This window comes from Aethalodelphis obliquidens, unplaced genomic scaffold, assembly GCF_003676395.1.
Source record: "Aethalodelphis obliquidens isolate GAN/ISIS:26980383/991018 unplaced genomic scaffold, ASM367639v1 scaffold7, whole genome shotgun sequence".
Taxonomy (NCBI): Eukaryota; Metazoa; Chordata; class Mammalia; order Artiodactyla; family Delphinidae; genus Aethalodelphis; species Aethalodelphis obliquidens.
In genome coordinates, this window is record NW_020837951.1 from 4866250 (window position 1) to 4892090 (window position 25841).

Sequence of the window (25841 nt, forward strand, 5' to 3'; positions counted from 1 at the left end):
CATTTTTTCCAGTTATTTTTTAATTACACAACACATGAATACACCCATATTTTAAAATTCGGCACAAACCCTCCTAGTACCAGTCCTTCCCCAAAGGCAGCCACTCTCAGCAGTTTGCAATATATCCTTCTAGACTCTGTTCTTTGCACTTACATGCATATTAATATATGGTACACATATTACTAGAAGCTACCATTAGCCTACTTTCCATAAAGATGGTAGCAATACACATCTACCAGTAATAAATGAGAGGGTCAGGCCTTTGCCACCTTTAGAATCAATCTTTCTAATTTTTTCCCAATCTGATACGTAAAAATCATCTCATGGTTTAAGTGTGTACTTCCCTTATACACAGAACTCAAATCCATCTCTTCCTCGTATCTGGAATTCCAGATTTTAGGAGGTCTCCCCTTCCACACTGCCTAACACCCTGAAGTTATACAAATATTCCCCTAAGCTTTCATCTACGATTGGTAGAGCTTTATTTCACACTACTTAGCTCTTTAATCCATCTGGCATTTATTTTTACATACAATAGGAGAAGAAGAATTATTTTTCCAACCAGAGCGCCAACTCTGCCCTCCCTGCCTCACTCAATTAAAATGCCATTTTGGTCAGGTATTAACGTCCCATATATACTTGGAATGTTTTCCGGACTTTGTCTTTCACCGATCCATCTCTGTGGCAAAGCCATACTGTGCCTTGTTTATTGTAGCTTTATCGTAAGTTTCAAAATCTGGTGAAGAAAGTCGTCCCTCATTAAACTTTGAAAAATTATTAGCAGTTTTTGCACATTTTCCTTCCGCATGAATGTTTAAAAACATCTTTCTCAGTTTTAAAAGCTTGGCTTTCTTGTTGGAAGTTCATTAAATCTGTTTACTTAAGAAGGCTATAGATAGTTTCATGATACTACGTCTTCCCATCCAGATATTTTGTTCTTTGCTCTTTTTAGAGAAGTTTGGGCCTTTTTGTGCACTGGCTGTCCCGGACTCCTTGTACCTTACCATACATGCACTTTCCTTCCAAAAAAATAAAATAAAATAAAATTATTCTCTTCATTTGGATCTGGGTCTTTCCTGTTGAGTTTATTCCTAGGTTTTACTGTTTTTATCACTACTGTGAGTGGAATTTTAAAGTTCTTCCACTTGTACCTGAATATTGCTATTGACTATTGTATACTTTGTATCCAGTCACTTCTCTGAGTTCTCTTACTTTGATTTTTTCATTGACTCTTGGATAGTCTAGCTAGAGTATCATTTTGTCTCTTCTAGTTTTCACACTACAAATTTCATTTTGCTGTTTCTTACATTAGCTAGAACCTCAAAACAATGTTGCACAGAGACTCTAGGGGGCACCCATGGCTTGGTCCTGGTTACAGTGGTTTAGTAATTTCCCACTTAACACACCATATGCTGCTGGTGCATCTACCAGCTTCGGCGGCACCTGGGAGCTCATGAGAAATGCAGGCTCTCAGGCCCTACTTACTGAATCAGGATCTGCATTTTAATAAGATTTCCCAGGTGTCTGATAATGTACTTTCAGGTTCAAGGCACACTGGTCTAGATGACTTCTTTCTATTCTGATTTTAGGTAAGAGTTTAGTAACAGGAAGAGCTATGGCAGTTGGGGTCTACCAAGTGCTTCTTGGCATCTACGGACCCCTAAAATACAGCTTCCTCCTTTTTCGCGGCAATCGTGCGTTTTAGGGTTTGATATCCTAATTCTGGGCCGCCCCACGTCCTAGACCGTGAGGCCACCTCTCGGGCTCCAAGCATCATCACTCCTCACCACCTACTCCCGCACCCCCATCTCTCCAGCCCCTGGAGCATTTCGAGGGCCGAGATGGGTTGTCCTGCTTCAGCTCCCAGACCTGGTCAGTGCTCAGAAAACACCTGATTTAACTTGAGCTGTCGATCTTTTACGGCTCAGCCAGGGGGCCCCCTTCCTCCTCTCTAGATGCAGATGGATTTCCTTCCTCTCCCATCACCTTTGGCCCGCGAAAGACCCTACAGAAATTCCCACCATCGGTACCCAGCGGCTCCACCACCACGTGCACAAGACACCGTGCTGCACAGACTGGGCAAACCCCAGCATCTCAGAGGGGCCGGCGTGGGAGCCCCAGGGCCCAGCTGTGGACAGAGGCGTCCCGCTCACCCTAAGGTGACCCAGGGTGAGCAACAGCCCCGACGCGGCAATGAGACGCTCCGCCCAGGGTGCTGCTGTTCGTTCACGACTGACCGGACGTCGTGGCCTTGGTTTCTGGACACGGGGTCATCAGGAGAGAGCCTGCCCCCCCCGCACGGGGCTGGGACGCAGCACGACCGGCCGGGAGCGACCCAGGAGAGAGGAGGCCACTCCTCTCAACTCCCCAACAGGGAGAAAGCAAGCCCAGCAGCTCTGCCCTGCAATCCCAGGGCTGGGCTGGGCGATGGGGAGGCCGGAGGTGGCAATGTCCTTCCAGATGGCTCCGAGGGCAGTGAGGGCACTGGTCCCTCTGCTGGTCTCTCAGGGGTCAAGTGAAGGCCAGGGGCATGGGGGCACTGCCAGCACAGTGCCAGGAAGACCTCAGGCCCCTGTAGCACAGCTGGGCCTGGGCCCTGGGGCCACCTCGGGCTAGGACACTGCCTGAGGCCACCTGCAGGGGCAGAGGCCCAGCCATGCGTGCGCTGAAGGCTGCAAAGCCCGTCTTCTTCTGAGCCTGCCCAGGTCCCCTCTAGGTGACAGATGGCCACCAGCAGGGATCCAAGTCCGCAGAAAGAGTCTGGCCAGGTCAGGAGTCCCCAGGTGTCCTGACGTCCCCGAAGGAGCCACCCGCCCTCAGGGCAGGTAGAGTGCTACCACCACGTAGATGACCCAGCTGGTGGACACGAAGACCCCAAAAAGCAGGCTGAAGAGTACCAGCGAGCGGGCCTTGCGCGAGGCCTCCTCAGCCTGGGCCAGGTCCCCCCTGCCCAGGGCCGCACGAGTCTGCAACGAGATGGGGGGTGAGCGGACACAGAGTCCCCACTCCCTCCCAGAGGCACCATCGGGCCCGGCCCCAGTGCGCAGACTGGACAGCTGACCCCGTGAGGCGGTCAGGGGCCTTCCCAGCGACGGGGGTGGCGGCTGCCGGCTCCTGGGCTCTGGCCACGGGCCTGACCCAGATCCACACCCTCCGTCCCATTGCCTACAATCCTCACAACAACCCCGAGTCATCGTTGTCCCCACTTTGAAGATGAGGAAACGAAGGCTCAGAGAGGTTAAGTGACCCACCCTAGGGCCACACAGCTGGTGGTGGAGCCAGAATTGACAGGCAGGCAGCAGCCTCCGGAGTCCCGCCTCTGAGCTGTCCTGAGAGCGTCTTTCTCCCCACAGTCCTGTCCTGCTTATGACGGGGGAGCTTGGCCATGGAGGGAGGTCAGCCTTGAGCAAAAGCCCCAGGGCCTTCCTACTCTGTCTAGTAGCATGTCCTCACATTGGCATCATGCTAAGTCCCCAGGGTCTAACCTCTTGCCTGGCCATGGTCAGAAACAATCAGGAGGGAGGGACGGAGGAAGAAGAAAGAGTGTTATCGAGAGGGTGGGGGGGTGGATGGACGGAAGGATAGGGACAGGTGGTTGGATGAGTAGACAGATGGGTGCATTAATGGACGAACAGAGGGGTGGGTGGATGGATGAATAGATGGAGACTAGAGAGATGGTGGATGAATGGGTGGGCAGGGGCTGAACAGACAGACGGGTAGCTAGACAGATGGAGGTGGATGGGTAGAAGTGAGTGGATGGATGGATGGCAGTCTCCACCTGAGTAAACACAAGCCCCCACCGGATGGGCTGTTCCTTGGGCCTTAATCATCCACACCTTCAGTGTGAATTGTTTCCGTTGCATTTTCTAGGGCAGATCTTGAGTGACGGGGAGCAGAGACAGCCGAGGAGAGGGCGAGGACCGCACAGACAACTGGGCACTGATTTCCCAATCCTGCTCCCCTTCTCAGGGGGAAACACCAGGGGCCCAGTTGCTGGGGAAGGGGCTGTGTGGACCCCACCTGGTCCCTAGTGGCTGCAGGCTGGGAAGGCTGTACCAAGGACCGCCCCACGCCCACCTACCTCGTGGGAGTAGACGACGGCAATGAGCCCAGTGAGCAGGCAGCAGAAGAGGGTCACCAGCACGGACTCGACCATGTAGTCCTTGGGCAGGGGCCTGTGTTCCACCGTGGCCGGGGCTGGCACACCGGCCACGGCGCTGTTGTACTGTGAGGGCAGAGGCCACGGCGTGGTTAGGGAGCACGCAGCCTGCGACAGCCGTGGACCCGTCACTCCACCCACTGCCAAGCCCCACCCAGTGATGCTGCGGGTCGCCCAGGGGTCAAGGCCCCCCTTCTGCCCGCTCCCTCGGCACCCCCAGCCTATCACTCAGCCCCCAGAAGTCTCAGGGTTCTGCCCTCTACAAAGTACTCAGTCCAGGGTCCAGCCACCAGTGTCTCCATGTCCCCACTGGGTCCCCACCAGGAGGGACCTCGAAGCTATCCTCCACAGGCAGCCAGTGTTGTGTTTTTTTCCTAAAAATCTAATCAAGTCATCTCCTACCAAAGGCCCTGGGGACCCTCACGGTGGATCCCACCTTCCTATCCTCCCCTCCCCACTAAGCTGAACCAACCACCGTCATTGCCAGAAGACACGGACCTTGGCCCCCTGCACGCCTGTACTGTGCCCTCCTTCTCTCCTCTGCCTCAACTCTCCTATTCATCCCGTAGAACCCAGCTCAAATGCCCCCACTGCTGGGAAGCCTCCCACTCCCGCCCAATCCCCAAGCTGAGGGAGCCCTTTTCTACTGCTCCCCTGGGCACAGAAGCATCCCCCTGCCGGCCGCTTGTGGTGACCTCTCACCTCCTGTGCGCCAAACTCTCCAGCCCAGGGAGGGAGGGACGGAGGGAGGGGCGTGGGGGGAGGAGGGAGGGGCGAGGGGGAGGAGGGAGGGGCGAGGGGGAGGAGGGAGGGGCGAGGGGAGGAGGGAGGGGCGAGGGGAGGAGGGAGGGGGAGTGAACAGGGAGGGGGGCGGCGCCCGCGGCCTGACTCACCACCGGGAAGGGAGCGAAGAGTGGCTGCGCAGTGGGCCCGGGGAAGAGCGGCGCGGGCGGGGGGTACAGGGCGGAGGCGGAGGGCGCGGGCGGGAAGAGCACGGGCTGCGGGAAGGGCGGCGGCGGGTAGAGCAGGTGCGTGGCCTTGGGGTCGGGCGGCGCGTAGGGCGGGGGCTCGCCCACGAAGCCGATGTTGGGGACCCCGCCGGCCGCCGCCTTGGGCGGCTGCCGGGCGTCGCCCGCGGCCTGGGCCTGGGCCTGGTCAGGGGTCGTCGCGGAGGCCTCGGCCGAGGGGTCGCCGGGGGTGCCCTCCGGCGCCGGGGCGCTGCCTCCGTCCGCGGCCGCTTCCTCGTTGGGCCCTCCGTCCTCCTCCAGGAGCTGCGGGCGGCGAGGGAGCTGCGGGAGCTCTGGGCGCGCGGCGCTCCCGGCGTCCTCGGGGCTGCCGCCCCCTTTCGCGTCCGCTCCTGGGAAGAAATGGCAGGGGTGGTGAGCCCCCAAGAGGCTGCTGGGCCAGGTGGGAGTCCTCCCCCCAAACCCCAGAACACAGCGCCTCCAAGGAGAAAGTCACAATGACCGTGCCCATCCTGACCCCTGGTGAACCCCGCACTCAGGCTTCTCCAAGCTGGGCCCTTGAATCTTTACCCAAAGTGCTACAATAGGACAAGAAAACTAAGGCTCAGAGAGGTGAGGTGCCTTCCTGGTGATCACACAGCCAGTACGTATGGCCGGCTGGGATGGAAGGCAGGCCTTGCCCACACCTGCCAGCCCCTCGTCCAGATTGCCCCTGCTGGGAGGTGGCCCTGTCCCCACAGTCCTGCTGCCGCAGCCGTTGGAACCCGGAAGAAGCTTCAGCCCAGGGCAGCCCCCTCATAGGCTGTGCTGAGACACCGTCCAATGGGGGCTGGTCTGAGGAGATTAGCTGAGCCAATCAGGTTCTCGGCTCTGGAGTGGTCGGGCCCCCCCAGCCAAGCCAGTGACTTCAAAGAGGCAGGAGGTCACTAAGGGCCAAGTGCCTTCTGAGGCAGAGAAGGAACAGAAACAGGAATGGGGTGGGGGAGGGGCAGGGAGATGCCAGGAGCAGTGGGCGGAGAGCAGCCCACCCAGCAGCTTGGAGGGCGCTCAGAGGCCCTCAGCTGCCCAGCTGCCTTCCCTCCCTGGTCCTGGCCTCCAGCATCCATACCATAAATTCTGGAGGCACCCCAGCTGGTCCCAGCAACTCCTGAAGGTCCCCCTGCACCTCCTAAGAGCAGTTCTGACCAGCTGAGCACCTCTAGGCCTCAGGTAGGTCCTGGAGGAACAACCTGGAAGGGTCCTGGGGCAGACCCCCTGGACCTGGGTGGGCATTCAAGGACCCACAGCAGGGACAGACAGCCCAGGGCATGGCTTTGGAGGTTCATTTCCTAAGTGTCTTGAAGGGTTATAGAAGGCAGAGAATTAAGTAAATCAGACATGACAGTGACTGTGCTGCTGAGGGTGGAGAAGCCTTGCTGAAATCCCCCTCCCATCCTTCCCCCCACCTCCACCTCCCATACAGCTGGTGGGCGGAGTCAGAGGCTAGGGGTCCTTAGGGGAGAGACCCCCAATGGCAGGGAGTACTGAGCCCCTGAGAGCTCCCCACCCTCTTCCTCCAGCAGGCAGGGTCTCACTCAGGGCATCTCCTACACACCCATCTGGTGTTCGTGCCTCCACACCTCTACCCATGCCGTTCCCTCTATTTCTCTACCCCTTGAACCCGGACTTGGCCACGTGACTTGCTTTGGCCAATGGCTCCTTAACAAACATCTTGCACACAGAGGCTTTAAAAACCTACATCTCGGGCAGAAGACCTAAATAGACATTTCTCCAAAGAAGATATACAGACTGCCAACAAACACATGAAAGAATGCTGAACATCACTAATCATTAGAGAAATGCAAATCAAAACTACAATGAGATATCATCTCACGCCGGTCAGAATGGCCATCATCAAAAATTCTAGGAACAATAAATGCTGGAGAGGGTGTGGAGAAAAGGGAACACTCTTGCACTGCTGGTGGGAATGTGAATTGGTTCAGCCACTATGGAGAACAGTATGGAGGTTCCTTAAAAAACTACAAATAGAACTACCATATGACCCAGCAATCCCACTACTGGGCATATACCCTGAGAAAACCATATTGAAAAAGAGTCATGTACCAAAATGTTCATTGCAGCTCTATTTACAATAGCCCGGAGATGGAAACAACCTAAGTGCCCCTCATCGGATGAATGGATAAAGAAGATGTGGCACATATATACAATGGAATATTACTCAGCCATAAAAAGAAACGAAATTGAGCTATTTGTAATGAGGTGGATAGACCTAGAGTCTGTCATACAGAGTGAAGTAAGTCAGAAAGAGAAAGACAAATACCGTATGCTAACACATATATATGGAATTTAAGAAAAAAAAATGTCATGAAGAACCTAGGGGTAAGACAGGAATAAAGACGCAGACCTACTGGAGAACGGACTTAAGGATATGGGGAGGGGGAAGGGTGAGCTGTGACAGGGCGAGAGAGAGGCATGGACACATATACACTGACAAACGTAAGGTAGATAGCTAGTGGGAAGCAGCCGCATGGCACAGGGATATCGGCTCGGTGCTTTGTGACCGCCTGGAGGAGTGGGATAGGGAGGGTGGGAGGGAGGGAGACGCAAGAGGGAAGACATATGGGAACATATGTATATGTATAACTGATTCACTTTGTTAGAAAGCAGAAACCAACACACCATTGTAAAGCAATTATACCCCAATAAAGATGTTAAAAAAAATTAAAAAATAAAACTAAAAACCTACATCTCTCCACATTACCGCGGCTGGTGAGGGATGAGGAGTTTGTGCTTAATGGGGACAGAGCTTCAGTTTGCAATGATGAAAACATTCTGGAGGTGGACGGTGGTGATGGTTGCACAACAGCATTAATGTACTTAATGCCTCTGAACTGTACACTTATAAATGGTTAAAATGGTAAATCTTACATATATTTTACCAGCTTTTTAAAGCCTCTCTCTCCTGCTGATCACTACTAAAAACGCTAGACAAAATACAGAAGACACTACCCAGAGACCCTGAAAAGTGAACAAAAGCAAGCAGATCGTGGAGTGCAGTCAGAACGCAGAAGTGACCATAAAGGGGGTGAATTTCCCTTTTTTTTCCTCTCATTTCCCTTGAAGCTCAAAGCTCCAGTCACAGAGCCATGTGGTAGAGCACCAGAATGAGCAGCTAAAACTCCACTGGAAACTCGGTCATTCTAGCCAGAGGAACCAGGAAAGGGCCCCTGCAGAGTGGAAACAGTGGGGAAATCCTAGAGAGGAAGTAGCTTCAGAGGGGGATCCCCTAGTTTTGTATGTGCACTGGGGTGACCAACGTATATCAGCTTGCCCAGGACTTCCCCGGGTTTACTACTGAAAATCTCGCATCCAGGCAAACCCCTTAGTCCCAGGCAAACTGGAATGGTTAGTCATCTTAGAATGGATCCACAAAAGTCTTAGACTCACCCCCAAGCTGCATGTGTAGCAGACAGATCTAGACCAGCATAAGAAAGACTTTAAAATCTGGACCACTAGGGCTTCCCTGGTGGCGCAGTCGTTGAGAATCTGCCTGCCAATGCAGGGGACACAGGTTCGAGCCCTGGTCTGGGAAGATCCCACATGCCACGGAGCAACTAGCCCTGTGAGCCACAATTACTGAGCCTGTGCATCTGGAGCCTGTGCCCCGCAACAAGAGAGGCTGCAATAGTGAGAGGCCTGCGCACCGTGATGAGGAGTGGCCCCCACTTGCCGCAACTAGAGAAAGCCCTTGCCCAGAAACGAAGAGCCATAAATAAATAAATAAATAAATAAATAATTTTTTTAAAGGCAAAATTCCTTTTAAAAAAAAAAAACTGGACCACTAAAAAAGCCAGAAAACAATGAACAAAATGGCAATAAGTGCATACCTATCAATTACTTTATTTTTTTTTTTAACATCTTTATTGGAGTATAATTGCTTTACAATGGTGTGTTAGTTTCTGCTTTATAACAAAGTGAATCAGTTATACATATACATATATCCCCATATCTCTTCCCTCTTGCGTCTCCCTCCCTCCCACCCTCCCTATCCCACCCCTCTAGGTGGTCACAATATCAATTACTTTAAATGTAAATGGACTAAATTCTCCAAAAGACAGAGTGGCTGAATGGATAAAAAGACAAGATCCATCTATATGCCGTCTACGGGAGATTCACTTCATATGTAAGCACACACACAGACTGAAAATGAAGGAACAGAAAAACATATTCAATGCAAAAGGAAGCCAAAAAGCCTGGGGTAGCTCTACTTATATAACAAAAAGACTATAAAACAAAGACTGTAATAAGAGACAAAGAAGAGCATTACAAAATGATAAAGGGGTCAAATCCAACAAGAAGATATAACATTAGTAAATATTTATGGAACCAACATAGGAGCACCTAAACATAAAAGCAAATAATAACAGACCTAAAGAAAGAAATCGACAGCAATACAATAATAGTGGACTTTAATACCCACCTTACATCAATGGAAAAATCATCCAAGCAAAAAAGAAAAAAATCAATAAGGAAACAGCAACCTTAAAGGACATGTTAGACCAGATAAACTCAACAGATATATACAGAATATTCGATTCAAAAGAAACAACACACATTCTCATCAAGTGCACATGGAACATTCTCCAGGATAAATAATGGTGGGCCACAAAGTAAGCTTTATAAATTTAAGAAGACTGAAATCATATCAAGCATCTTTGCCAACCACAATTGTACGAAACCAGAAATCAATTACAAAAAGAAAACTGGAAAATTCACAAATATGGAGATTAAACAACATGCTACTGAACAACCAATGCGTCAAAGAAGAAATCAAAAGGGAAATTTTAAAAAATACCTTCAGGGACTTCCCTGGTGGTGCAGTGGTTAGGAGTCCATCTGCCAATGTAGGGGACATGGGTTCAATCCCTGGTCTGGGAGGATCCCACATGCCACAGAGCAGCTGGGCCCATGCACCACAACTACTGAGCCCACACGCCACAACTGCTGAAGCCTGTGTGCTTAGAGCCCATGCTCTGCAGCAAGAGAAGCCACAAGAGAGAGCCCGGGCACAGCAACGAAGAGTAGCCCCCACTCACCGCAACTAGAGAAGGCCTGCACACAGCAATGAAGACCCAGTGCAGCCAATAAATAAATAAATACCTCCAGACAAATGAAAATGGATAGAACATACCAAAACCTATGCAATGCATCAAAAGCAGTTCTAGGAGGAAAGTTCATAACAATAAATGCCTATACAACATCAGAAATCTCAGAAAAACACTCTATACCTCAAGGAACTAGAAAAAATGAAGCCCAAAGCTAGCAGAAGTTAGGAAATAACAAAGATCAGAGTGGAGATAAATAAAATAGAGATTAAAAAGACAATAGAAAATATTAAAGAAACTAAGAGCTGGTTCTTTGAAAAGATAAAATGGACAAATCTTTAGTAGACTAAGAAAAAAAGAGAAGATTCAAATAAATAACATAAAAAATGAAAGAGGACACAATACCACCAATACCACAGAAATACAAAGGCTCATAAGAGACTACTATGAAAAATTACATGCCAACCAATTTGCCAACCTAGAAAACATAAATTCCTAGACACATACAATCTGCCAACGCTGAATCATAAGAAAGAATATCTGAGCAGACTGATTACTAGGAGACTGAATCAGTAATCAAAAACCTCCCAGCAAACAGAAATCCAGGACCAGATGGCTACCAAACATTCAAAGAATTAATACCAATCCTCAAACTCTACCAAAAATGTAGAAGAGGCAGAAACACTTCCAAACACATTTTATGAAGCCAGCATTACCTTGATATCAAAACCAGAAAAGGATGCCACAAGAAAATTACAGACCAATATCCCTGATAAACATAGACATAAAAATCCTCAACAAAAAATATGAGCAAACAAAACTCAACAATACATTAAAAGAGTCATACATCATCATCAAATAGAATTTATTACAGAGATGCAAGGATGATTCAACAACTGCAAAAAAATCAATGTGGTATACCACATAAACAAAATGAAGAACAAACATCATATGATCATCTCAATAGATGTTGATAAAGCATGACAATTCAATATCTATATATGATAAAAACACTCAACAAAGTGGGTATAGCGGAAATGTACCTCAACATAATAATAAAGGTCACGTACGATAAGCTCACAGCCAATATCATATTAATGGTAAAAAAAAAAAAAAAAAACTGAAAAGCTTTTGCTTTAAGATCAGGAACAAGACAAGGGTGCTCACTCTCACCACTTTTATTCAACAGAGTATTGGAAGTCCTAGCCACAGCAATCAGACAAGAAAAAGAAATAGAAGGAATCCAAATTGGAAAAGAAGAAGTAGAACTGTCACTATTTTAGATGACATGATATTATATATAGAAAACCCTAAAAACTCCACCAAAAAACCTTTAGAATTAATAAATGAATTCAGTAAAGTTGCAGAATATGAATTCAATATACAAAACTCTGTTGCATTTCTATACACTAATAGCAAACTACAAGAGAAATTAAGAAAATAATCCCGTTATCAAATAGAATAAAATACCTATCAAATAGAATACTTAGGAATAAATTTAACCAAGCAGATGAAAGATCTGTACACTGAAAACAATAAGCCCTCAGTGAAAGAAATTGAAGAAGACAAATAAAAGATAGTCTGTGCTCATGGATTGGAAGAATTAATGTTGTTAAAATACCCATACTACCCAAAGCAATCTATAGGTTCAATGCAACTCCTATCAAAATTCCAACAGCATTTCTCACAGAAATAGGAGAAACAATCCTAAAATTTGTATGGAACCACAAAAGACCTCAAATAGCCAAAGCAATCTTGAGAAAGAAGAACAAAGCTGGAGGCATCATGCTCCCCAATTTCAAACTATATTACAAAGCTACACCAATCAAAACAGTGTGGTATTGGCATAAAAACAGATACACAGATGAATGTCAAAGAAGAAAAAGCTCAGAAGTAAACCAACATATATATCATGAATTAATTTATGACAAAGGAGCCAAGAATACACAATGGGGAAAGGACAGTCTCTTCAATAAATGGTGTTGGGAAAATTGGACAGCCACATGCAAAAGAATGAAACTGGACCACTATCTTACACTATATCCCCAAATTAACTCAAAATGGTTTAAAGACTTGAGTGTAAGACCTGAAACCATAAAACTCCCAAAAGAAAACATAGGCAGTAAGCTTCCTGACATCAGTCTTGACAATAATTTTTTTAGATTTGAAGCCAAAAGCAAAGGCAACAAAAGCAAAAACACCCAAGTTGGGATTACATCAAACTAAAAAGTTTCTGCACAGCAAAGGAAACCATCAACAAAATGAATTGGCAACCTACTGAATGGGAGAAAATATTTGCAAATCATATATTTGACAACAGGTTGATATCCAAAGTATATAAAAAACTCATAAAACTCAATAGCAAAAAATAAACCCACAATTAAAAATTGGGCAGAGGGGTCTTCCTTGGTGGTCCAGTGGTTAAGACTCCATGCTCCCAATGCAGGGAGCCCAGGTTCGATCCGTGGTCAGGGAACTAGATCCCACAAGCATGCTGCAACTAAGAGCCTGCATGCTGCAACTAAGATCCCGTGTGCCACGACTAAGACCTGGCACAGCCAAATAAATAAATAAATATTTTTTAAAAACTGGACAGAGGATCTGAGCAGACATTTTTCCAAAGACATAAGGGGGGCCAACAGGTACATGAAGAGATGCTCAATCAGGGAAATGCAAATCAAAACCACAATATCACCCCACACCTGTTAGAATGGCTATCATCAAAAAGAAATAACAAGTGTTGGTGAGGAGGTGGAAAAAATGGAACCCTTGTGCACTGTTGGTGGGAACATAAACTGGTGCCACCACTACGGAAAACAGTGTGGAGATTCCTGAAAAAATTAAAAATAGAACTACTGTATGACCCAGCAATTCCACTTCTGGGTATTTATCTGAAGGAAACGAAAACACTAACTCAAAAAGCTATACGCACTCACACGTTCATTGCAGCATTATTTTCAATAGCTAAGATGTGGAAACAACCTAAGTGTCCACCGATGGATGAACAGGTAAAGAAAATGGTCTATATCTAGACACACACACAAGAGAATATTATTCAGCAGAATGAAATCTTGCTATTTGCAACGACAGGGATGGACCTTGAGAGCATCACGCTAAGTGAAATAGGTCAGACAGAGAAAGACAAATACTGCATGATCTCACTTACATGTGAAATCTGAAAATAAAATTAAAAAATAAAAAACCTGAGTTCATGGATATAGAGAACAGATGGGTGGTTGCCTGAAGTGGGGATGGAGGTGGGCAAAATGAGTGAAGGGCGTCAAAAGGTACAAACTCAGTTATAAAATAAATAAGTCCTGGGGATGTAGTGTGCAGCGTGGTGACTATAGTTAATAGTACTCTATTGTCGGGACTTCGCTGGTGACGTGGTAGATAAGAACCCGCCCGCCAATGCAGGGGACACAGGTTCGAGCCCTGGTCCGGGAAGATCCCACATGCCGTGGAGCAACTAAGCCCGTGCGCCACCACTACTGAGCCTACACTCTAGAGCCCGCGAGCCACAACTACTGAGCCTGTGTGCCACAACTACTGAAGCCCACACGCCTAGAGCCCGTGCTCCACAACAAAGAGAGGCCACAGCAATGTCTCAGCCCGGACACTGCAACGAAGAGTAGCCCCCGCTCGTCACAACTAGAGAAAGCCTGCACGCAGCAACAAAGACCCAACGCAGCCAAAAAACAAAAAACCTTAAAAAAAAAAATACTGTATTGCATATTTGAAAGTAGCTAGAAGAGTGGTTCTTGAAAGTTCTCATCACAAGAAAACAATTTTTCTAACTATTATGGTGATAGATGTTAACTGGACTTATTGTGGTGATCTTTACACAATATATACGAATATCAAATCATTACATTGTACACCTGATGTTAATGTAATGTTATGGCAATTGTACCTCAATACAAAACAGAAAACTGGACCAAGACTGGACATGCTACTCATACAAGGTGAAACAACTAGTGATCTGAAACTACCAAGGTTGATTGCCTACTAAAACAAAACATATCAAGACTTTCCAGGGAATTATAACAGGACTGAGAACCTACACAACATAATATTCGCAATGTACAGCACACAATCCCAAAATCATTCACCATACAAAGAACTAGGAAAATGTGACCAGTCCTCAAGGGAAAAGACAATCATATGTCCACCTGGAGATGACCTAGATGTTGGAATTATCAGAAAAAACGGCTGTTATAACTAGGCTCCATAAGGAAGATAAACACACTTGAGAAAAGCTCTCCATAAAGAATTAGAAAGTTTGATGGGAAAAAAAAGGAACCAACTGGAAATTTTCAACTAAGACACATAGTATCTGAATTTTTTTTAACATCTTTATTGGGGTATAATTGCTTTACACTGAAATTTTTTTTTAATTCACTGATTGGTCTCAATATCAAAATGGAGGTGACAGGGGAAGAAAGTCAGTGAACTTGAAGAAGCACCAATCCAACAAACAGATTAAAGTGAAGGAAAGAAAAAAAAAAGCATAGTGCCTCAGGGACCTGTGTGGTAACACAAGAAGGTCTTCACTCCATGTACCAGTCAAGTCCCAGGACAGATGGCTGCTAACTTCCTAAATGCGGTGAAAGACAAATTCATAAAACTCAGAAAATCCAGAACAGGCACTCTGTGGGAGCAAACCACCCAGACACATCACCATAAAACTTCTCAAAACCAAGGATAACAGCAAAGCCTCGAAAACAGGCAGAGAAAAATGACACGTTATGTACAGGGGAACAACAATTTGAATGTCCATACTCAAGAGACGACCGAGGTCAGAAGACAGTGGATCCACCCAGAAATCGATATCTAAAGGAAATGTCCTTCAAGGACTTCCCTGGTAGTCCAGTGGTTAAGACTCTGTGCTTCCAGAGCAGGGGAGGGCGGGTTTGACACCTGGTTGGGGAATTAAGGTACCACATGCCACAAGGCCCAAAAAAGTAAAAATAAAATAAAACATAAAGGAAATGTCCTTCAGGAATAAAGGCATGTATTCATTTTCTATTGCTGTATAACAAATTATCATAAATATAGTGGCTTACAACACCCATCCACCTCACATCCATATAATGACTACAATCAAAAAATAAATAAAACCGGGCTTCCCTGATGGCGCAGTGGTTGGGAGTCCGCCTGCCGATGCAGGGGACACGGGTTCGTGCCCCGGTCCGGGAGGATCCCACACGCCGCGGAGCGGCTGGGCCCGTGAGCCATGGCCGCTGAGCCTGCGCGGCCAGAGCCTGTGCTCCGCAGCGGGAGAGGCCACAACGGTGAGAGGCCCGTGTACAGCAAAAATAAATAAATAGATAGATAGATAGATAGATAAAACCCAGAGGCTAGGATGTGGAGAAATCAGAGCCCTTGTGCACTGTTAGTGGGAATGTAAAATGGTGCAGCCATATGGCAATTCCACAAAAAATTAGAAATAGAATATTTCCAGGGAATTCTCTGGCAGTCCAGTGGTTAGGACTCGGCCCTTTCACTGCTGTGGCCTGAGTTCAATTCCTGGTCGGGAAACTAAGATCCCACAAGCCTCATGGTGTGGCTAAATAAAAAAATAAATGTTTTAAATAAATAAATAAATAAAAATAGAATTTCCACATTAACCAATAATTCCACTTCTGGGTATATACCCAGAAGACCTGAAAGCAGGAGCTTTAAGAGATATTTATACACGCATGTTCATAGCAGCCCCATTCACAAAAACGAAAAGGTGGCAGCAACCCAAGTGTCTACCGACAGATGAATGGATAAGCAAAGTGTGGTCTGTCCATACAATGGAGCATTATTCAGCCTTTAAAAGGAAGGAAATTATGACAACAAGGAGGAAACTTAAGGCCGTTACTCTAAGTGAAATAAGCCAGTGACAAAAAGCAAATATTGTATGATTCCACTGTCTGAGGTCCTTAGAGGTGTCAAACTCAGAGACAGACAGGGGAATGGTGGTTACCGGGAACTGGGATAGCGGCGGGGCGGGGGGGGGGAATGGAGACATTATTTAATGGGTAGAGAGTTTCAGCGTGGAAAGATGAAAGAACTTATGGAGGTGGGTGGTGGTGACGGTTACACAACAATGTAAATGCATTCAGTACCACTGAACTGTACACTTAAAAATTGTTAGGATGATACATGTTATGTTATGTGTCTTTTACAACAATTTTCTTGACGGGGAAAAATTACCAAAATGCTCATGTACTAACTCACAGTTCTGTAGGTCAGAAGTCCAGGCTGACTCCACTCAGGGTCTTACCAGGCCAACATCAAGGTGTCAGTTGTAGTGGGCTCTTATCTGGAGCTCTAAGGAAGAATCTCTATGCAAGCCCATTCAGGTTGTTGGCAAATTCCAGTTCTGTGGGTCTGAGGTTCTCTGCTCCCAGAGGCTGCCCACCGTCCTTCCCATGTGACTATTTCGATCATTAAAGCCAGGGATGCACATCAGATCTCTCTCATGCTTCAGAATTCCCTGTCTTCCCTTCTACTACCAGGTAGAGAGATAGTTCTGCTTTTAAAGGGCTCACCTGATTAGGTCAGGCCCACCCAGAAAAACTCTCTGTATTTTTAAGATCAACTGACTTGAGACTTTTTTTTTTAAATTTATTTTTATTTATTTATTTTTTTAACATCTTTATTGGGGTATAATTGCTTTACAACGGTGTGTTAGCCTCCGCTCCACAACAAAGTGAATCAGTTATACATAAACATATGTTCCCATATGTCTTCCCTCTTGCGTCTCCCTCCCTCCCACCCTCCGTATCGCACCCCTCCAGGCTGTCACAAAACACCGAGCCAATATCCCTGTGCCATGCGGCTGCTTCCCACTAGCTATCTACCTTACTACGTTTGTTAGTGTGTATATGTCCATGACTCTCTCTCGCCCTCTGACTTGAGACTTTAATTCCATCTGTAAAATCCCTTCACAGCAGTACCTATACTAGTGTTTGACTGAATAACTAGGGAAGGGAAACCTGGGTGTCATCTTTAGAGCTCTGCCTACCACAGGTAAAATAAAGTCATTCTCAGATGAAAGAAAACTAAGAGAATTCCTTGCCAGAGAACTTCTGTTAACAGAAAGGCTAAAAGAAGTTCTTTGGGCTGAAAAGAAATAATACCAGAGGTAAACCTGAAACTTCAGAAATAAAGGAAGAACCACAGATGTATAATTATGGGGGTGAATATAAAAGATAATTTCTTCCTCTTAAATCCTCTAATATATGCCGGTGGAAGGCCAAAATTATAACATTTTATGATGAGTTTGCAATGTGTACAGATGTATTACGCATGAAAACTGTAACACTTATTAAGCTTATAAATGGATGGGCATGAGGGTAAAGAGACCTCTAAGATTACAAGGGTCTACATTTTACTGGAAGTGATACAATACTAACTCTAAGTAGACTATAAAAAGTTAGGTATGTATTTTAACCCCTAGAGCAACCACTAAAAAAATAACATGAAGCTATGCAGCCATAACAGCAAGAGATAAAATGGAATACTAGAAAATATTTAAGTCATACCCAAAAAAGGTAGGGAGTGGGGCACAACACGGGAGTAGAAGAGGTAGAAACCAGAGGAACAAAACAGAGGCAAAGAGAAAACAGCAATAAAATTATATACTTAAATGCAACCATATCAATAATTACTTTAAATGTTGATGGTCTAAACTTTCCAGTTAAAATGCAGAGATTGACATAATGAATAAAAACCAAGACTTACAAGCAACCTACAATAGATACACTTTAAATATAAAGACACAGAGCTGAAAGTAAATGGGTGGAAAAAGACATGCCAAATAAACAGTAAGCAAAAAAGGCTGGAGTGGCTCTTTTAATATCAAATAAAATAGGCAAAGCCCAGGCGTCTAGAGCCCGTGCTCCGCAGCAAGAGAAGGCACCGCAATGAGAAGCCCGCGCACCGCAACGAGGAGTAGCCCCCGCTCGCCGCAACTAGAGAAAGCCCGCACGCGGCAACAGAGATCCAACACAGCCAAAAAAGAAAAAAAAAAAGTCAGAGTTAAAGAAGATGTGGTGTATATATATATGTATGTGTATATATATATGTATGTATGTGTAATACACACACACACACAATGGAATACTACTCAACCAAAAAAGAGAGACAGAATGAAATAATGCCATTTGCTGCAACATGTATGGACCTAGAGATGATCATACTAAGTGAAGTAAGTCAGACAGAGAAAGACAAACATCAGATGATATTTCTTGTATGCAGAATCTAAAATATTATACAAAGGAACTTATTTACAAAACAGAAACAGACACATACATAGAAAACAAACTTATGGTTACCAAAGGGGAAAGGGAGGAGGGAGGGATAAGTAAGGAGTTTGGGATTAGCAGATACAAACTATAATACCATATATAAAAGAGATAAACAAGATCCTACTGTACAGCACAGGGAACTATATTCAATATCTTGTAATAACCTATAATTGAAAAGAATCTGAAAAAGGGTATACATATATATATATATATATCACTTTGCTGTACACTTGAAACTAACACAATATTGTAATTTAACTATACTTCAATTTTTTTTAATGGCTTAAAAAATTTAAAAACAGGGGATTCCCTGGCAGTCCAATGGTTAGGACTCCGTGCTTTCACTGCCAAGGGCACGGGTTGGATCCCTCGTTGGGGAACTAAGATCCCACAAGCCGCACAGCCAAAATTTTTTTTAAAAAGTACAAATTTCCAGTTATAAGATAAAATTATAATTATAAAAATATTTCCAGTTATAAGATGGGTACTAGAGATGTAACGTACAACATGATAAATTAACACTGCTGAATGTTATGTATGAAAGTTGTGAAAGAGAGGGGATCCTGAGAGTTCTCATCACAAGGAAAAAATATCCGGGGAGTTCCCTGCCAAGGACACGGATTTGATCCCTGGTTGGGAAACTAAGATCCCACAAGCTGCACAGCGCAGCCAAAAAAAAAAAAAGGTTTAAAAAAATAAACAAAAAACTCTTTAAAGGATGAAAGAGTATTTTAGGTAGGAAGGATTTGGAGCTGACCACATAATTCTCGATTCCAAGCAGGTGAAAAAATATGTTATATATGATGGTGTGAGGAATGGAGGGATTAGTGGGGAAGACTTCTTTTTCCTTAAAATTCTTCTTAAAATGGACATGTGAGAATAATGTTCTCAGTGATTGTAACTATTTGAAGATTTCCAGAAGGTGTAATTCTAACTTTTCAAATATGACGTAGATTATCGAAGTTCAGTAAGAATTAGCATAAAATATTAGCATTATCGTAATATAAGAGGATGAAACACAGGACAGAGTATAATAAATTCATGTAATCCTTTTGAAATAACTGTAAAGAAGTTGGGGAAAGTTTTCTGTCTAAATAGAAAGTGTTCTAGCTGTTGTAAAGCACTAAATTCACTTTAAAAATATTAACCATGGGGCTTCCCTGGTGACGCAGTGGTTAAGAATCTGCCTGCCAATGCAGGGGACACGGGTTCAAGCCCTGGTCTGGGAAGGTCCCACATGCCGCGGAGCAACTAAGCCCGTGAGCCACAACTACTGAGCCTGCGCATCTGGAGCCTGTGCTCCGCAACGGGAGAGGCCGCGACAGTGAGAGGCCCACGCACCGCGATAAAGAGTGGCCCCCGCTCGCCGCAACTGGAGAAAGCCCTTGCACAGAAACGAAGACCCAACACAGCCAAAAATAAATATAAATAAATTAATTTTAAAAAAAATGGTCCACATCAAAAAAAACTTAAAAAAATATTAACCATGCATGCTTATTAAAATAAATGCTTGGCTTTTAGAAAAATAAAATAAATAAAAAGGACATTCTTTAAAAAAACAAAACTGGAGGACTTTACCTGATTTCAAGGCTTATTCTAAATCTACAATAAACGAGACAGTTCATATTAATGAAATGATAGACACGTACATCAATGTAGCACTAAAATAGTAGAGTATCAAAACAGACGCACATATCTATTTGGTCAGTTGATTTTTGCCAAATGGGGAAAGGAAAGTCTTTTTAATAACTGGTGTAAGAGCAACTGGCTATCTTTGTGGGAAAAAAGTGAATATTGACTCTTTCCTCACAACATACACAGAAATTAACTAAAATACATCATAAACCCAAATGTAACACCTAAAACTAGAAAACTTCTGGAAAAAATATAGGAGAATATCTTTGTGACCTTAGACTGGATAAATAAATACTATGTATGACACCAAAAGCAGGATCCATAGGAGAAAAAAATGCATCTATTGGACTTCAAAGTAAAAAACTTCCTTCAAAAGACATCACTAAGAAATACAAAGTCACATCACAGAGTGGGAGAAAACATAACACATACATCAGACCAAGGAGTTGTATCAACAAAGACCTCTTAAACTCAATACTAAGTCAAATATCCCAATAAGAAAGTGGACGAAATACTTGTCTACTTCACCAAAGCAGACACTCAAATGGCCAATAAGCACATAAAAAGATGCCCCGTATCTTTAGTCCTCAGAAATGCCATGAAAATTAGAAATGCCAATTAAAATGAGATACCGCTACACATCCATTAGAACGGCTAAAATTAAAAACAAAACCAACCAAGCTAACCTTGGCACGTTTGGTAAGGACGTAAACAAACGCTGCAAGTAGGAAAATAAAATAGTAAAAACCACTCTGGGAAACAGTCTGACGATTTCCTAAGAAGTTAAATGTACGTCTACCGTAAGATTCGGCTATTCCACTCCTAGGTGTTTACTCAAGGGAAATAAAAATGTAGAACCACACAAATTCGTATAGAAACTCTGTTTGCAGTAGACCCAAACTGGAAACAACCTCAAAAGTCCACAACCAGATGAACGGATAAGGCAGTTGTGCTGTATCCACACTGGAATATGTCTGCAGAGGCGGCTCTGTGCTCCCTGCCTCCTGACATGTAATTCTCTCCCCTTGAGTGTCCCGGACTACATGACTTTTTTACTGCGTGACTTTTCTTTTTTTGGCCATGTTGCTCGGCTTGTGGGATCTCAGTTCCCCGACCAGGGATCAAACCCGCACCCTCGGCAGTGAGAGCACAGAGCCCTAACACTGGACCCCCAGGGAATTCCGTGCATGACTTCTAATGAAGAGACTATGGCAGCAGGTATGGGGTCACTTCTGAGATTAGGTGCTTTTTCTTTTAATATTTTATTTATTTATTCATTTATTTATTTATTTTGGCCACATGTGGGATCTAGTTCCCCGACCAGGGATCGAACCCAGGCCCCCTGCGTTGGGAGTGTGCAGGCTTACCCACTGCACCACCAGGGAAGTCCCAAGATTGGGTTTTAAAAAGATCATGGCTTCCTGTCAATTGCTCTGTCTCTGGCAACTCCAGGAGGAAGTGAACCATGGTGGGAGGGGCCCACGTGACGCAACAGGACACTGAGGCCCTAGCCAACGACCCAGGAGGCACCGAAACCTGCCAACAACCAGGTGAGTGCGTTTGCAGGCAGCCTTTCAGCCTCTGCTGAGTCTTGAGGTGACTGCACCCCGGCTGATGACTTGGCTACAACTTCAGGAGAAACTCAAGCCACAGGCACCCAGCCCAGCCACACCAGGCTGTGCAGTAATAAATGGAGGCTGTTTAAAACCTAAGTGTTGAGGGTACAGAGCTTCCTCAACTCACGATGGGGTTACCTCCTGAGAAACCCATCAAAAGTTGAAAATATTGGGCTTTCCTCCTGGCGCAGTGGTTAAGAATCCTCCTGCCAATGCAGGGGACGCCGGTTCGAGCCCTGGTCCGGGAAGATCCAACATGCTGCGGAGCAACTAAGCCCGTGCGCCACAACTACTGAGCCTGCACTCTAGAGCCCGCGAGCCACAACTACTGAGCCCTTGTGCCACAACTAATGAAGCCCAGACGCCTAGAGCCCATGCTCCGCAACAAGAGAAGCCACCACAATGAGAAGCCCGCACACCACAACGGAGAGTAGCCCCCGCTCGCCACAACTAGAGGAAGCCTGCACGCAGCAATGAAGACCCAACGCAGCCAAAAGGACGGACCTGGGCAGTACGGAGGCGGTGCACTGGGCCTGGCAGCATCCGGGGGGAGGAGGGGAAGGGAGCTGACAAGAGCAACAGGGCAGATCAGATCTCTCTTCTCTCCCCTCTCAGTGCCCAGGGCAGAGCTGGTCTGGTGGATATGGGATGAGGTTCTTTTTTTTTTTTTTTTTTTGGCCATGCCACGCAGCATGCAGGATCTTAGTTCCCCGACCAGGGATTGAACCCGGGGCCCCAGCAGTGAAAGCACCAAGTCCTAAGCACTGGACCACCAGGGAAGTCCCTGGGCTGAGGTTCTGGGTCATGATCAGCGGCTGGAGCTCAGGGGCCAGACTGCCCGGGCTGCTTCCTCACCCTTAAAAGGGGGATGTCACCACTTCTCGGGGTTATTGTGGGGATGAAATGAGTGTACGCATGTACAGTGCTTGGGCACTCCGCTAACCCTGGCTACCGTCATCTGAGGTTAGGAAGCGGCTGGGACATGAGAAACTGGAAGGGTGTTCCGGCCAGTTTGGGGAATCGGTGAGAAGTGGGGGAAACCAAAGCCAATGAGGAATGAGATCACACATAACGTCCGCAAGGTTTGCGACTTCTGAGTTTGATCCAGAGAGCTGGGCTCTTCGAAGAGGACCTCCGTGGGGGGCTTCAGGGTTGCTGATCTATTGCAGAGTGGGTGTGGCCTAAATAGCCCTGCGGGAGACACCAGGGCAGCTCCCAACCTCGCCGACCCAGCCAAGGGCTGGAGTTTTCAAATAAGGCAGCAAGAACAAAAGGAACATTGTGGGGAAAATGAGACGTTGTGTTTGCTGTCTACGCTAGAGGGCCTTCCTCTAAGCCCAGGGGCCACTGGCTGACCTACTTATGAAGCTCTCAGCCAAAATCCACCACCCTTGGTACACAAAGCCCCCAGACCACCCTCTGAAGATGCAGCCAGGCAGAGGCACCCAGCCGCCAGCCATTCAATCCCACACGTTTCCACCGGGCGACTCCTGTGGACTAGTGTTCTAGGCTCAGAAATACAATTCTGGACGGACCGAGAGATGATCATACTGAGTGCAGTCAGTCAGACAGAGGAAGACAAATATCATGTGACATCACTTACAGGTGGAATCTAAAAAACTGATACAAATGAACTTGTTTACAAGACAGTAACAGACTCACAGACATAGAAAACATGTTTATGGTTACCAAAGGGGAATGGGATGGGGGATAAATTAGGAGCTTGGGATTAACAGCTACAAGCGACTATATATAAAATAGATAAACAACAAGGACCTACTGTAGAGCACAGGGAACTATATTCAATACCTTATAATAACCTATAATGGAAAAGAATCTGAAAAAGAATATATACATAACTGAATCACTTTGCTGTACACCTGAAACTAACACAACCCTGGAAATCAACTATACTTCAAATCAACTATACTTAAAAAAAAAAAAAAAAAGAATTCTCTACACAAACCCCACAAAAATACCATGATTTCAGCAGGGTCAGGTGCCTGTGGGGCTGCTAAGTGGATGAAGCTTTGCCACTAAGATGTCCGAGGGAATAGCAGTGATAGTGCTCGGAACTGCAGCTACCATTTTTAAGCATTTATCGGGTGCTAGGCCCTGAGGAACAGACATGACATCTGCATTAACCCTGAGCCAGCTTTGCCACCCTGTGAACCCTGGCTCTGCGACCTTAGAGACAAACTCTCCACGTCTCCCTTTCCTCATCTGTAAATGAGGATAATAATAGTAACCATCATTTAAAAATAATAACAGGGACTTCCCTGGTGGCGCAGTAGTTAAGAATCCGCCTGCCAACGCAGGGGACACGGGTTCGAGCCCTGGACCGGGAAGATCCCACATGCCGCGGAGCAGCTAATCCCGTGCACCACAACTACTGAGCCTGCGCTCTAGAGCCCGCGAGCCACAACTACTGAAGCCCGCGCGCCTAGAGCCCGTACTCCGCAGCAAGAGAAGCCACCGCAATAAGAAGCCTGCGCACCGCAACGAAGAGTAGCCCCCGCTCTAGCGAAAGCCCGCGGGCAGCAACTAAGACCCAAGGCAGCCAAAAATAAATTAATTAAAATAAAATAAGATAATAAAAATAGTAACAGTGGACACATGCTCAGGCTCTGTTCTGAGCTTCCTTACAGTAGCTCAGGTCAGCCTCAGGTGTGTCTTATTATCCCGTTTCACAGGTGAGAGAACTGAGGCTCCCAGCAGGTAACCTGAGCCTAGGAGGCGCTCCCTCGGTTGCTGGCACGGGAGTGCCCCGGGGAGACGCCGAGCCCCTGCCCCAGTTATCATAACAAAAACCGCAGCTACCCCGGCCGCCTGGGTAAATACCTGGCCCGATGACGCGGAGATAGGGCTGCAGAATAAATAAATTTGCTGGCGGGGCTGCCCGCCCATGGCCTCGGGTTCTCGGGTTCTCGACACCCGAGCCTCGGCGGGACATTCCAGCCGGAAAGGGGGGCCGGGAGCTTGGTGGGAGGTGCTCGAGGGCCCGGGGTGCTGGCGACAGTTGAGTCAGGCGGGGCCGGTCCCCATTCGCAGCAGCAACCCCTCGGGAGACCCTTGCACAAGAAATCTAGGTGCGCCCCGCCCCAGGTTCGCGGGGGCGGTGGGTCAGGCGGACTCCGCACCGCCCGCCGCTCCGGGTCCCGCCGCCGTCACCACCACCCCCTGCCCGGCCAGCCTGGGACTCCCGAGGGCAAGGCCGGGGTCTCAGTTCACCGCCCCCCGCCCCGCCCAGGGGTGGCTGCGCCGCGGGCCGCCGGAGTTGCCGGGCTGAGCCTCCCCGCGCCCCGCACCCCGTCTGCCCAGCTACCTAGCACGCCCCCGGCCCCCGCCCCGCCTCTCTCGGTCCCCGATTCAGTCTGCGGGATCTCCTGCCGTCTCTTCCCGGCTCTCTCTCCCTCCCTGGCCCTGTCTCTGCCCCCCTTGCCAGGGTGGCCCCCTTCCCCGCTCCAAGGACTGCAGCCTAGCCCGTTCACCACCTTTGTCCGATGAACAGTCATTAGAGGAAGGACGAGGCGTGGGGGAGGGAGGGGAACGTGCCCCCCACATCGCCACTGCCGGGCATCTGCTGCCCGCCCGAGGGCTGCCCCTCCCCGGCGGAGGGGGCTGCGGCCAAGGTGCCCGAACTCCCCGCAGCGGCCTCCGGGCCCCTCAGTTCCGGGTGGGAGAGAGAGGCGTCCCAGGGCAGGCCAGCCTCGGGGCCCGGGACGGGGTCGCCCTCGCCTTCCCCGGGGGACGGGACCCTCGGGAGCGCGCACCGGCCCCGCCGCTCTTACCTGCGTCCATGGCGAAACCAGCTGGGCTGCACGCCTCCCGCGCCCGGCGCCTCCCGCCGCCGCCGTCGGGCCCGGCTCCGCTTTCGCGGGTGGCTCGGGTTTCCTGGTGCCGGCAGCGCGGCCGGTTAATCATTGACCGCCTGGATTGCCCGCGGCTGTGTCAACAGGCGGCTCCGCGCGCGCCCCGGCGCTGGGGCCCGAACCTGCGGGCGCCCGCCAGCCTGGCCGCCTCGGCAGGACCCGCGCCCGGCGGCCCCCCGGGGAGGA

The 25841-nt window shown here is 47.4% G+C and overlaps 1 protein-coding gene across 1 annotated transcript; it reads right to left on the reverse strand.

Moving 5' to 3' along the window:
* PRRT1B (proline rich transmembrane protein 1B) lies at positions 1 to 25841 on the reverse strand. The gene is made up of 4 exons (XM_027104475.1): positions 25575 to 25841; positions 5053 to 5516; positions 4082 to 4225; positions 1 to 2966 (listed from the first exon to the last, which is right to left on the reverse strand). Exons 1-4 carry the CDS (start codon positions 25705 to 25707, stop codon positions 2817 to 2819), a joined length of 891 nt encoding a protein of 296 aa, XP_026960276.1. The 5' UTR covers positions 25708 to 25841; the 3' UTR covers positions 1 to 2816.

Excerpts from the sequence above, each read along its gene's own strand:
- PRRT1B (XM_027104475.1), bottom strand. The coding sequence starts at position 25,707 with ATGATTAACCGGCCGCGCTGCCGGCACCAGGAAACCCGAGCCACCCGC. Across the intron at positions 5,517-25,574 it reads TGGTTTCGCCATGGACGCAG|GAGCGGACGCGAAAGGGGGC; the intron begins GTAAGAGCGGCG and ends ATTTCTTCCCAG. Across the intron at positions 2,967-4,081 it reads CCGTCGTCTACTCCCACGAG|ACTCGTGCGGCCCTGGGCAG; the intron begins GTAGGTGGGCGT and ends ATCTCGTTGCAG.